Source organism: Phacochoerus africanus, chromosome 2 (assembly GCF_016906955.1).
Source record: "Phacochoerus africanus isolate WHEZ1 chromosome 2, ROS_Pafr_v1, whole genome shotgun sequence".
NCBI classification, from domain to species: domain Eukaryota; kingdom Metazoa; phylum Chordata; class Mammalia; order Artiodactyla; family Suidae; genus Phacochoerus; species Phacochoerus africanus.
In genome coordinates this window covers 197,449,301-197,463,866 of record NC_062545.1, presented here as the reverse complement: position 1 = coordinate 197,463,866, position 14,566 = coordinate 197,449,301, and the positions used below count along the sequence as shown (strand labels likewise).

Here is a 14,566-nt window from a genome sequence, read left to right as displayed (position 1 = left end):
GAGTGAGTTGATGTATACTGAAGCCCTAACACATTTAGTAATTAGCTGGGCCAGTCACTAAACTTTTCTGGGCCTCAATTTACACCTCTCTAAAGGGAGATTTTGAACTACACAGGTTCTATTGTCCCTCTGAGACTAACACTCTAGGTTACCAACTCGACAATCATTTCACAAGCCATTTTAACGCTTACCAGCAACGTGGAGGTGCAGCCATCCTAGGCTATAATCACCTCTAAACAGTACTGCCCAACTGTTGCCAAAGAAAGTTTAATCAAACCCTCATGTAGCCCATTAAGCTGTGACCAATACTAATGTTCTTTGCTGAAACAGCATTACTAGTTTTCACTAAGATTCATCATCTCATTAGTGACCTGATTTCCAAAGTCACCAAGCAAAGGAAATTTCTCTTAAGAAACCTGAGGAGTAAAATCTCTAAAATTGCTACATGTTCACTACAACATTAGGAAGGTTCACAGTACCTAAAATAGCCACCACCTCATCATCCTGGATGACTTCCAAGGATCCTGACACAACAAAGCAGAGGGCATCCACACTTTCTCCCGCGTGGTAAATGAGGTCCCCTGGAGCACAGTGAATGGTTTGGAACTCCACCGCCAGGGCACGCAGACACCCGTCGCTGGCCAGTCGAAAAGCAGGATGTTCATTAAAAACTTTCCGGTTTAAATGAACACAGATATCAGCTCTCATGTCCTTGGGACAGATGGAGAGGACCTGAGGAAAGTGAGAGATGAATAAATGAGAATAAAAGAGAGAGGCACTCTGTCAAAAAAAAAAAAAAAACAAAAAGTCTTATTGACTATGACATAGTCGGCAACACACTGTGTTGAGGAAAGACGTAACAAGACACAGCTCTACCCTGAAAGATCTAATAATCCAGTGAGAGAGGATGATAAGCATATGGATTATTACAATACCACACCACATGGTAAAGCTTTGAGAGGGGTATGGATCTCACCACAGAAAGAACAGTCTTCAGTTGGCCAGGATAATGTTAGGAAAAAGGCAACTAAAATAAGTCATTATCATTCTTTTTGGTCTCGTTACTGTCTTGGGATTTTTCATAACTAAATCAAAACTCAGGACAATGGACTTTACTACACATTGGAGGTAGATATGCATTAACCAGTTAAAGACAAGAAAATCAACTAAAGCACCCTTAAACTTGACATGCAACTTGCCATGGCTGATAACGATTCCACCTGCAAGGTGTTTCCTTCACCCTAAAATATTTTCATATTACTAATGCATTCACATTCAGGGAGTGAAAAGGGTGTAACCAGCCTTCTGCAGGGCTTGGGCAACTGGCAGTGTTAGTGAACACATCATCATGTTGCATGGCAGCTCTTCCTCATTCCAGCATTTGACTCCAAAAGACTACTAAAAGCAACAGCAGAATTTAAGCTCTAAGCATCCTTTAGAAAAGGGAACAAATGGCAGAAACATGCTTATAGAGATAGGGGTAGAGAGATTTTATTCCTTGTAACTTTCAACAGTGCAATTAAAGACCTGATTAAAATAGATATTATCACATTATAATCAGAGCATCATCAAGCAAGATATATTATGGAAGTTAGGACTGTCCACCTTAAGAATGCATGTACAAACTCACTCAAAATCCTCTCCCAACTCCCTTGGTAAACTTCCTTATCATCAGAAATGAAATTCTTTGGTAGAATTTCAATCCCTCAAGCTGAAGTCTAAGTTGGTTTTTCTTCATTAAGTTATACTGAATAATGTTTTAATTAAAATATTTCTCTTCCCTGTACTAATTGCATTTTAATCTTTAAAAAAAATTACCTAAGGCTTGGAGTATCCTCTGACTACTCTTTGTATTTGAGGCTCACTATTAATGAAAAGTTGGTTGCTTCCATGTGTAGAAGACAAGCCATCATAAATGTAAAGACCATTAATTAAATGATTCTTTATCTCTTTCCTTAGTCTTTCCTAGTACTGTAATACTCTTTCACATCACTTAAGCATTTCTATGAGTTTTGGGGATTTTTTTTGTCTTTTTTTTAGGGCCATAGCCATGGCTATGGAGGTCCCCAGGTTAGGGGTCAAATCAGAGCTGTGGCCTCTGGCCTACACCACAGCAATTGGATCTGAGCCACGTCTGCTACCTAAACCACAGCTCATGGCAACCCCGGATTCTTAACCCACTGAGTGAAATCAGAGATTGAACCCGACTCCTTATGGATACTAGTCAGATTTGTTTCCACCAAGCCACAATGGGAACTCCCTGTTTTGTTTTGTTTTCTTTTTTCATACTCCTTTGAATTCCTGTAGGCAGTAAGGATCAGCTCACCAACTTTCTGAAAAATGTCATCTTTGGGGAAAGTAATGCCGAAGAGGGTTATAGAAGCAACTGGCACTTTCCACACTGGTTATTTTCCATAATAAGTTTTCTGTATTACATCAACCTTTAGTGACTTCTGGCAATATTAGTCATTCAATAGGCATTTATGTGGCATGCCACTGAATTAAATCCCTGTAGAGATTTAAAGAGACAATTATAATACCGTGAGAAAAGTGCTAGGACAGGGGCATGGCCAGGATATGGAAACATATGGTACCTCAAAGTCATAAATAATGATATAAAAGATCAGCCTCAACAGGACATAGTGGGTATAAATCTATCACTGTAACCTAAGGCAAGTTATTTAATCTAGCTAAACCTCATCTGTGAAATGGAATGATAGTGTTTATTTCAACAGCCTCATTGTAGAAATTAAATGAAAGGACTTGAGTTAGTTGAATTTAGTTTTGCAAAGAGCAAAGGCTAAAGAAAGGCTAGTTTTTATTATTCCTACTGAATATTAATAGTTCTATAAAATTTACTGGGTTTTTTTAGCTCTGTAAAATCCAGTGTGCTGCTTTTTTTTTTTTTTTTCCCATTTTCCACTCCTGCCTGATTGTGTATCTTGGCTGTTTGATAAGATTCCAGGGAGAATTAAGAAAGGATTTCAACCCTAGCAAGTGGCTTAGGCAAGAAAAAAATTTAGTTTTAAGTGATAAAATAAAATTATCATAAGATGACTCTCATACCTGGTCTGTTGGTCCGAATTTCAACATACTCTACCTTGAATGTCATATCCAGTCTCTTGTGGGTATGCTCCCCATTGGTATCCCACAGTTATAAATGAATGAAATCATATTTCAGTAGAACATATTCAGTTAAAATTTACTTATTTTATTCAACTCCAGAGTTGATTATCTATACCTTCTTCATGTCAAGACAGTAATAAAGTAGATTCTTAATTACAACAATAAATATTCTCTTTGGAAGAACTATGGCTGTATATAAGGGGTAATTTTTAGTGATCTGCAAACCAACTGTGAAAAAAGGAAAGAATGCCATGGTATGAAAAAGAAAACTTTTTGAGTGTTTATGATACCAGTTCCATTAAATCCAAGATCAATAGGTATCTTAACATATAACCCTCAGACTCCAAAGACCTAACCTCAACTCTGAGACTAGAGAATTTTTAGTAAAACACAAATAGAATGATGTTATCTAATTTTCTTAAAAATATAAATGTTTGTGAATTCCCTTCGTGGTTCAGCGTTTAATGAACCTGACTAGGATCCATGAGGATGTGGGTTCGATCCCTGGCCTTGTTCAGTGGGTTAAGGATCTGGCATTGCTGCGAGCTGTGGTGTAAGCAGCTGTAGCTTCAATTTGACCCCTAGCCTTGGAACTTCCATATAGCGTGAGGGTAGCTCTAAAAAGCAAGAATAATAGTAATAAATAAATTATATGTTTTATATATATATATACACACATATGTATATGTAATATGCATATATATATGACTTGCTTCCCCACTAGATAAAGCTTAAATCCTAAGCAAGCACACACAGCTTTTTATGATGGGAGCCTCCTCCAGCCACACCCCCTCACTACCTTCCTTCAACCCTGCATTCCAGTCACATGATATTTCTCACCTCCTAAAGTCGCCATGCTCACTCACAGCTGTCTGGCTTTACATATACGGTCCCTATTGACTGGCATAACCCATCAATCCCTTCTCTACCTTGTCACCTCTGATTTATCCATCAAAATACAGAGTATCTCATTCTGTCCTAAACACAATTTCTACACATCACATAGAATTTGGTAATATTTAGAAGGGAAAAAGAGGAAGAGGTGTTATTATCTGTATTTTTATTAAATAATAGCACATAATAATAACATTAAATTATGACAGAGTTGAAAGGATTTTATCTTAGAGACTTCAAATTTTTAATGACAGCAATGAAATGATCATGTACTTTTGTAATGAAATTTTACCACATACCCAATAATTAAAGCAGATACAAGCAGAATCATACTGGGTGTAACTGATGGGAATGCAGATTCCCAAGCAGCACTTCACAGGGGACAGTCAGTCATTGTTAAATCCTTAGCTACTGAGCTCTGATAAATGCTAGTTACATGCTAGCTACATTGTGGGGCCTCCAGATCCATGAGCAAAAACTCTCATGGTGCCAGTCGCCCTGGAGCTTCAAGTCAGGAACAGTTTGAGAAATTGCTGTTCCTAGTCCAATGTCCCATTTAACAGAAAAGGCAAATGTACAGCATAATGCTTATATGATTTGCTCAAGGATTCTCAATAAATTGCTAGCAAAACCCAGAACTCTAGAGTTCCGGGTCTTAAGCCACGCTCCTTAGTGAAGCTCAATCAGGAATAAAATAATAACATCTGGCACTTTCTGATGCTTTCTGTTTTTTTAGTGTACTACAAATATAAATGCTGGTTTCTGACTATCAGTCAGAGTCCAATGAATTAAACTGGAATTTATTTATTATGAAATCACTAATGTCCCCACCACCACCACTGAACAGCCTAGGTTTCTTTGCAATTTTGTTTCCATTTCTAAACACTAATTTTAGCTCCAATAAATGTATTGCATATTTGAATGTGCTGGTAAAGACATGAAGATTCACTGACAAATTAAGTATTTATCCCACTACTATTTGCCAAAGGGAAGTCATTCTTATTTCAAATATAAGTTTTAGTGCATATATTGAAAAGACCTGAACTAGATATTAGCATAGAAAGGATATGTGCTAATGTTGTTCAGGTGGTTCCTTTCACCCATCACTTCCATCAGTTAGGGTACTGGCACTTAGAAGAAGCTTGGAAGAAGAGTGAGCCTAAAAACTTTAATTAGAAGCCAAGGAATTAAGATTCTCTAAAGGAAATAGTTGAATAGAGTCAAAAGAAGGTTTATCCTTTCTCTTATTCATTCTTTGAATATACTTTAACACTCATTATACAAAATATGGGAAATCAAAAAATCATAAGGAAGAATATAGATATTTATAAATTTATAGCCACTTGCATAAAACCTGAATCTCTAAAGTTTTATTCATGCTATAATCACCTAATATCACAGTATAATCATTTTTATGCCACAAAATACTGAGTTGAAAATATAATTTGAATCATTGCATAATATTCCCTATTACAACACAATTCAACCATTGCACTATAATTTGATGTCAAAAAACTTTCCCTTTTCATAAATCAAGTCATAACAAATACTAGATTTTCAAAGGACAGAGTTTTTAGAAGTAAAATTGGTGAGTAAAGTATAAAAACATTTTTAAGGCTCTTGCCAAATTGCTTCTAGAAAAGTTGTTCAAAACTACATTTTGACTGATGGTATATGAAAGTATCTTACATGATTTTAATAATCTCTAAAATCTCCCATTTGCATTTGAAAGAGAAATGAATGTAAACTTCACCTAAAAAAAGAGACCTGTAGAGTGTAATAAGACACAGGTTGGAGAGCATTAGTCTTAGTGAATGAAGTCCCTATCACCACTGTCTAGTTCTGTGATCACAGACTGACCACTTCAAATCAATCTACAACAAATTTCTAATGTTAACATGGAGATAATTCCATCTTAAGTGTCTGAAGATAGTGAACTAAATAAGGCTCCCTCTTGAGACCTCTACTGAACTAAAATAAATTATTTTACTGATTATAAAATCCTCTATCAGGAATAATAGAGTGTCAGTTTTTTTTTAACTTTTTATTGAAATTTAGCTGATTTAAATGGCTATGTTAGTTTCTGATGTATAGCAAAGTGATAAAGTTATACATGTATACACAGTTTTTTCATATTCTTTTCCATTGTGGTTTATTACAGGATATTGAATATAGTTCCCTGTGCTATACCTTGTTATCTTTTTATATTTAGTAGTTTATATCTACTATCCCGAATTCCTAATTTATCCCTCCCCCCTTCTTTCCCCTTTGGTAATATAAGTATTTTCTCTATGTCTGTGAATCTGCTTGTTTCATAGATAAGTTCATATCTGTCATATTTTAGATGCCATATATAAATGATATCATAAGGTATTAGTCTTCCTCTTTCTGACTTGCTTTGCTTAGTATGATAATCCCTAGGTCCATCAATGTTGCTAAAGTGGCATTATCTCACTCCCTTTTATGGCTGAGTAGTATTCCATTGTATATATGCACCACATATTCTTTATTCATTCATCTGTCAATGGACATTTATGTTGCGTCCATGTCTTGGCTATTGTGAATAGTGCTGCTATGAACATTAGGGTGCACATACCTTTTTGAATTATAGTTTTGTCCAGATATATGCCCATTAGTGGGATTCCTGGAACATATGGTAACTCTATTTTTACTTTTTTAAGGAATTTCCATATATTTTAGCTTTCCATAGTGGCTGCACCAATTTACATTCCTACCAACAGCATAGGAGGGTTCCCTTTTCCCCACACTCTCTCTAGCATTTGTTATTTATAGACTTTTTAAAATGATGGCCCTTATTTAATGTCAGCTATTTTTAATAACAACTGTTAAATGAAGATGACCTTCCAGTTTTATTTCTTAGGACAATGGAATAAATGCATTGAGCATTGATGACATTTTGATAGGCATTGAAGTCATCATTCATATTCTTCAAAATTCCTGTTTCCTTTGATGCAATGAAGTTATGCACTTCTAATTAATCTCTGCTCACGAAGCCAAGTTAATTGGTATTAAGTTAGTGAAAAATTGTGGAAAAAGTCAGGCAAGTGACATTTGCACTTAAAACATTTTTATAATCCTTCCTGGGAATGAGGAGCTCAAGACTACCAACAAAGGAAGTAGAGTTCTCTACAGGAATTCAATCCTCTTTAATTTTATGGGAAGAAAAGAAAGTTTACCTTATTATATTTTTTTAAAGTACAGCCAAGCAGCTATGCGAACCAAGGGAGAGTAGCTGTCTGGATGTTAGTCTGCCAATTTCTGCGGCTATCAAAACCTCTAGAAAATTAACTCAAGAACAAGATAATGGCATAAAACCAAAGCAAATTAACTTACTTTATTTAAAAGTAAAAGGTCATATTTAGCAACATAAGAATGCTATAACCAGTGAGAGATAAACTTCCCGTGTCTAGTCTTCATATGCAAAAGTGAACTTAAGGGTTTTGCTTTAAAAAATACAGAAAACCAATGCTACCAAATTTTTGTGGTCTTGGTTTTCTAGTAAAATGAGCAGTGAAAAGAAACAAATAGTAATTGTTACCAATTCTTTAACTTTGTAAAACTGCTGTTTGGGCCATTAACTTTCCAAATTAGGACTGTGATGAAATTTAGAGTTTCCATTGTTCGCTATCCTTAATCTCGTGTCTGCATTTTTTATATGTGCATGTACTTACTAAGTGAGAATACTTTGCCACATGTGTAAGTATTTTCTAAAATTATAAATGTATTTTAAAAGTAATTTGATTAATAGTGTGAACCATCCTAGAAACAATCTTGTCATGGTCTTTTCAAAGTCATCCATGACAAATGATGCTCCCAGTGTTTTTAAAAGAATAAGATCCTCTCGTATACTGTGGGTAGAAGTGAATTAATACTTCAGTTACCTTGCTATACTGACAATTGATGAAAACACACACATGCGCCCCTTAAGATCCAACAATTCAACTTCTAGGAATACACCCAACAAAAATGTCTGTCTGTCTGCCTATCTGTCTGCCTGTCTATGTACCAAAACACATGAATCAGAGAATTGCAGAACTATTCATGATAGCTCCAAATTGAAAATTACCCAAAGCTCCATAAATGTTACGACAGATAAATATATTGTGACATAGTCACACAACGTACTGCTATTCAGTAATAAGAACTAAAGAAGAAACAACTACACATATCATAGATGAATCTCAACAATATAATATTGACTGAAAAAGAGCCTGACATAAAAAATTATTCTATAACATAATTCCTTTTATATAAAGTTCAACAACTGGCAAAATCAATATATGATTCTTAAAGCCAAGATATGGGTTACTATGAAAGGGCAAAGTTGGTTAATGTCTGGAAAAAACATGGGAGGGCTTCTAGATTTCTGGTAATGAGGTTTGGGGTGCTAGATACACATACATGTTAATCTTTTGAAAATTTATGTGAAAAATTTATCAAGCTGTGCTCTTATGATTTTCCCATTTTCATTATTATATTTTATTTCAGTTTTAAAAGTTTACTTTGGAGTTCCTGTTGTGGCTCAGTGGGTTACGAACTCGACTAGTGTTGGAGACCACTGAACAGCTGAACTCTACACATAGAGGCAAACATGTGCTGATGCAGAGTTCTAAAGCCCAGGGTCTCCTTCAAGGACATTATGCATAAACTATGCTATTCTATAAGCTGCACAATATGCAGCAAGAGGTATGCATCAGTGCTAATAGTTTCCTTTAATAGTCACTAAGAGGTAGTTTTTTCATTGCCTATGCCTGCTCCAGCCCACTAATCTACATAGGGCACCTTCCTTAATAAAAGTTGTGTGGGCCTTTGTTCTGTGGAACAGAGTGCCTCCTGGCCCCCCACTTTCTAGATGTAGAAGAGTCTTGTGTGTTTTGTTATACCACAGCGTCCCTCTTCCAGGATTCCCTGTTACCCTGTAGCTCTGGACACAGCAGGCTAGTATCCAAGAGGATGCAGGTTGATCCCTGGCCTCACTCAGTGGGTCACAGATCCCGCATTGCTATGAGTTGTGGTTTAGATCGCAGATATAGCTTGGATCTTGCATTGCAGTGCCTGTGGTATAGACTGGCAGCTGCAGCTCCAATTCCACCCCTAGCTGGGAACTTCCATATGCTGCAGTTGTGGCCCTAAAAAAAAAAGTTTACTTTAACTACTTCACACACACAAATGGTAACTGTGAGAAAATGTATATATTAATCATCTGGACTGTAGTAATCATTTCACTATGTATATGTAATCATTTCATCATTTTGTATACCTTAAATATATAAAATTTTTCTTTTTTAAAAAAAACTACTTTCAAGCAGATGGGTTTTATACAAAGAAAATGAATGAAGCAGAAATTGGAGCTACCAAATCAGCAGTGACAATTATTTCTAGAATGATTGTGATCATGACATTTATGCCTCAACCTAACAGAGACAGCAAACTAAAATTCCTAAAGATATGCATAGGTCTCTTTCAAATTATTTATGCAATTCAATAATAACTGTAGAAAGTAAAGTATTCAAAAGAAATCATGGAGTAGTAAACAAAAGAAAAGATATACGGGTTGATTATTTTTATTGCTTCTCACTCCAAAAAGAATCTGAAATCTGATGATCTGATTGTATAAAAGACTGTGTGTATATGTATATATATACATCAACACAATGCATATGTGTGTGTGTTTATACTGATAGATAAAATCAAGCATATATAAAATAAAAGCTATAAAGTTGTCTTGAAAAGATTGAGACATTAAGCAGAAGAAAAACTAAATGAAGTAAAACAGAATACCAGTGTGTTTGAACAACTGAGATCACACTGAAACATTTTTTCACAACTCACAGATTACAGACATAGCATCTACATGTTATAGTATATATGTAAGATTACTATGTACAATAAAATCAGAAACCTTTCAAAGAATGCCAAGCTCTTCTATTCAATCTCCTAATATGCTGACATTTATTGGACTAGGCCCTGATCAATATGTTCTTACTGAATAAAGCATGTTATATTATTATTTATAGTTCAAATAGGATAGAAATATTAGACAGAGCTTCCTTGCAAATTGGGCCCTCACAAATTTGTTCTCTGGGTGGAATACACAAAAGAGTATAGCTATTTGAATATATATATGTTCAAGTATTCTTCCTAGATTTTCTACGGCTGTATTTCATGCAAGCAAATTACAATAAACAATATTTAGACTATAATAAATATTTTAAAACATGTATAATAATTGTTTTAAAGAAAATTAAATATAAGCCTCAGACTGAAAGAAGATATTTCTAATACATATATCTTATGAAGGAGTCATAGCCAATATGTATAAAAAACTTCAAATCAATAGGAAAAAGGCAGACAACCTAATTAAAAAAAAATGAGACTTTGACAATTTACAAAAGATATTATCTTAATGGCCAATATAATTTTTAAAGGTGTTCAAAACCATTAGGTATGGTATAAGTTTAAAAAAAAATAAATACCAATATACACACAACACAATGGCTAAATATAAAAGGCTGAACATATATCAAGTCCTGGAGGACACGTGGAACAACTGGAACTATTCTAATGGTAATGTCAAATAGTACAACCATTTTTCAAGACCCTTTAACAACTTCTAATAAAAGCTAAGCTCATACCAATATTACAGTCCATCAATTTCCTTCCTATGTATATATACTAGAGAAGTCTATAAATGCTTATTAAAATACATGTACAAGAATTTCATAACATTTCTATTCATAAAAGTCAATACTTATAAACAACCCTTTGTCAGCCATAGAATGAAAAGATAAATTTGGTATATCCATATAATTGAATACTGTGTATTTACTGTATGATTCCACTTATATGAAGTTTATCAACCAAACAGTGGTTATAGGAAACAACTCAAATGCCTATCAATTGATGAATGGAAAAATAAAATGTGGAAAATTCATACAACAGAATATTATTCAGTCATTAAAAAAAATGAACTACTTATACATGCCACAACATGGATGAAACTTGAAAACATGCTAAGTGAAAGAAATCAGTCACATATCATATGATTCCACTTACATAAAATGTCCAGAATTAGCAAATCTATATGGACAGAAAGATTCTTTCCAAGGGCTTGGGACAGGAGATAATGGAGAGTTATTGCTAACACTGATGAAGTTTCTTTTGGGGGGTGATGAAAATGTTCTGGAGAATGGTAATTGTTGCACAACCTTGTGAACCTACTAAAAACTACTGAATTGTACATGTTTCAATGGTGAATTTTATATGTGAATTACATGTCAATTTTTAAAATAGTAGTTGCTTCCAGAGTAGGGATTGGCAGTAATCATCTGGACATGGCATGGAATAAGCCTTCTGGGGTAATAAAAAATATATTTACCTTTATCTAGGTAGCAGTTACATGGCATATACATGGATAAAAGCATATTGATCTTTATGCCTATGATCCGTATACATATGTGTGTGTATGTATGCATACATGTCTATAATTTAAAAAAAAAACAGATGGAAAATCATTACTATCACCAAATCCCAACCCCTTAAAATACTAGCATTAGGCAAATTTGGATAGAATTAAATTGCACCATCTATGGAACAGAACACTACAGGAGACATAACTACCTAATTCCATTCAATAATTACATAGGCCTCATATATGTGTAAAATATATATAGGAGGTGGCATTAATAAATTGTTACAGTTTACACATTCAGGTTGCTTGCCTATATCACCAGGAAAATTAGACAAAATTTACTAGTGAGTCAAAGTTATAAAAAACATTTAGCATGTTGCAAAAGGGAAGCCAGTTTTAGGGAAAATAATAAGCAGCAGCTCAGAGGAGGGTATAATTAAGCAATGTTTGGGGAAACTGAACTGGTCAACATAGACCAAAACAAAGTGAAAACTTGGCCATTTTGTAATTAATCAACATTATGACTGTGAAACCTCTTTTTTAACTTCATGTAGTTTAAAAAACATTTCTTAAATGACTGGTAAATCATAGTGAATATCTATCACTAAATGCAGTGTCTGCTATATTTATTAATTTTGTATCAGTGCTGTTGTCAAGGCTTGAAAACATCTGGTAAATACCGCTAATTATTTTACTATTTACTTAGTATATATGTTGTCATGGAGACTAAACTCTTTCAATGTTTTTAGGACCAAAAACAGAAAAACTTTTCTTATTTACATAAGCCCATTTAGTAGCACAGGGGAAAATAGATATTTTTTAAGTTTAAGAAATTCCTTTAGGAGTTCCCATGGTGGCTCAGCAGTAAAGAACCCAAACAGTATTCATGAGGGTGCAAGTTCAATCCCTGGCCTCACTCAGTGAGTTCAGGATCTGGCATTGCCATGAGCTGTGGTACAGGTCTCAGATGCGGCTGAGTTCTGGTGTTGCTATGGCGTAGGCCAGCAGCTGTAGTTCCTATTCGACCCCTAGCCTGGAAACTTTCATATGCCACAGGTGTGGCCCTAAAAAGCAAAAAAGAAAAGAGAGAAAGAGAGGAAGAAAGGAAGAAAGGAAGAAAGAAAGGGAAAATTCCTTCAAAACTCATTAACTCATTAGTATTCTACAATATCCTAGAAGCCAGATTATCATCTTCCTGAAATAGCATGTTATGTTGTCATTATTAAAGGGTCTTTGGGGAAATAAACTCTGAATGAATCTTGGTTTATGTATTACTTATGTTGATCTTTGTCACCAATGTCTTCATTGCTGGGAAACCAGACACGTTACTAATAAAAATTTTTTGTAACGTTTATCATCCAGAAAACAGCCATGAATACAAGAGTAAGGAAAACTGTTCATGAATAGGCAAAAAGACTGTCACAAGCATGTGAGTTCTGCATGTAACAGATGCTCTCAGATGTCATTTGATTCCTCAGGGGATCCTACCAGAGTCCCAGATACAAACTTCATCTAGTTTATGCCCATGGCTGATCAAAGATAGCAGATTGCTGGAAATTTTGCTGGAGATTATGCTGATTGTGAGAAAAAGCAATTGATGAGAGCCTAATGCCAAAGAAAGATTCAAAAAACTAAAACATAATGGTGATCATATGGAAATGAAAATTTAAAACATAGTATCATTTATAATTTATAAAATAAAACAGTAAATCTAACGAAACATAGATGTGATCTTTATTATGAAAATTACAAGGAGCTCATGAAAGAAATCAAACCTAAACTAATAGAGAGATATGCCATACTAATGAATTAGAAGATCCAACATAGTATATATGTCAATCCTCCCCAAACTGATCTATAAGTTTAATGCAACACCTATCAAAATTCCAGCAAGGTTTTTTGGTACACATAGACAAGTTTATTCTAAATTTTAAATGGCAAGGCATAAGCTCTAGAATAGCTAAGAGCATTAAAAAAGGAACAAAGTAGTTGGAATCACTGTATCCAATGTTATGACATACTGTATAGCTGCAGCAATCATGACAGTATGATAGTGGCAGAAGAAAGATAGTCTTTTCAACAAAAAACACTGGAGAATTTGGACAACATTGACCAAGAAAAAGAAAATCTAAACTTCAACTTAAACCTTACATCTTATATAGAAATTAACTAAAAATGTATCATAGACTTAAATACAAAATGGAGGACATAAAACTTGAAGAGAATGCAAAGACAAACTACAAACTGGGAAGAAATACTTGCAAATCACACATCCAACAAGGGACAAATATCTAAAATATGTAAGTTCTAAAACTCAACATGAAAAAAAATCCAATTAGAAAATGGGCAAAATATATGAAAATATCTTTTACTGAATAGACTATGCAGATGAAAAATAAGCACATGAAAATATGTTCAACCTTATTAGCCATTAAGGAAATAAAAATTAAACCCACAATGTGATATCACTGCCCACTTAAAATAAAACATAGTGATAACTCCAAATAATGTGAGGATGTGGAGAAACTATATTGTTCATGTATCACTGATGGGTATACAAAATTGTATATCTGCTCTGGAAAAGAGTATGGCAATTTCGTATTAAACATGTACTTACCATACCACCCAGCAATTACACTCTTGGGCATTATCCCAGGGAAACGAATATGTCCACACAAAAGCCTGCCATGAATGTTTATGGTAGTTCTAGTTGTTAATAATCCCAAATAGAAACAACACAAATTTTCTAGCTGAACATGCTGTAGTGCATCTATGCTATGGCACAGCATTAGCATTCAGCAAAAAAAAAAAAAAAAAAAAAAAAAAAGAACAAACTAGTGATATGTGCAATAATTTGAATGGATCACAAGGGAATTATGCTCAATGAAAAAGCTAATCTCAAAAGCTGACATGGTTCTATTTACATAGCATTCTTGAAAAGACAATTTTAAAAAGCTAGAAAAGAAAAATTGGTGGTTCCCAGGATTTAGGAAAGTGCAGGGAGAGGAGGGAGGTGGCTGTGGTAGTGGAAGTTTAGCACAAGGGACCCTGGTGATTGAAGTATCCTGTATCTTGATGGTGGCAGCAGTTACATGAATCACTGCTTGTGATAAA

General features: G+C 34.5%; 1 protein-coding gene across 2 annotated transcripts in view; it reads right to left on the bottom strand.

Moving 5' to 3' along the window:
• KCNH5 (potassium voltage-gated channel subfamily H member 5) overlaps positions 1-14,566 on the bottom strand; it is a 285,985-nt gene that overhangs the window by 73,019 nt on the left and 198,400 nt on the right. Inside the window, exon 9 of one of the 2 annotated variants that reach the window (XM_047769508.1) lies at positions 480-732. In XM_047769508.1, the coding sequence (XP_047625464.1) occupies positions 480-732 (253 nt within the window). Of the gene's footprint in view, positions 1-415; positions 733-14,566 lie in introns of those variants that run through there. The other variant, XM_047769509.1, reaches the window with a different exon arrangement.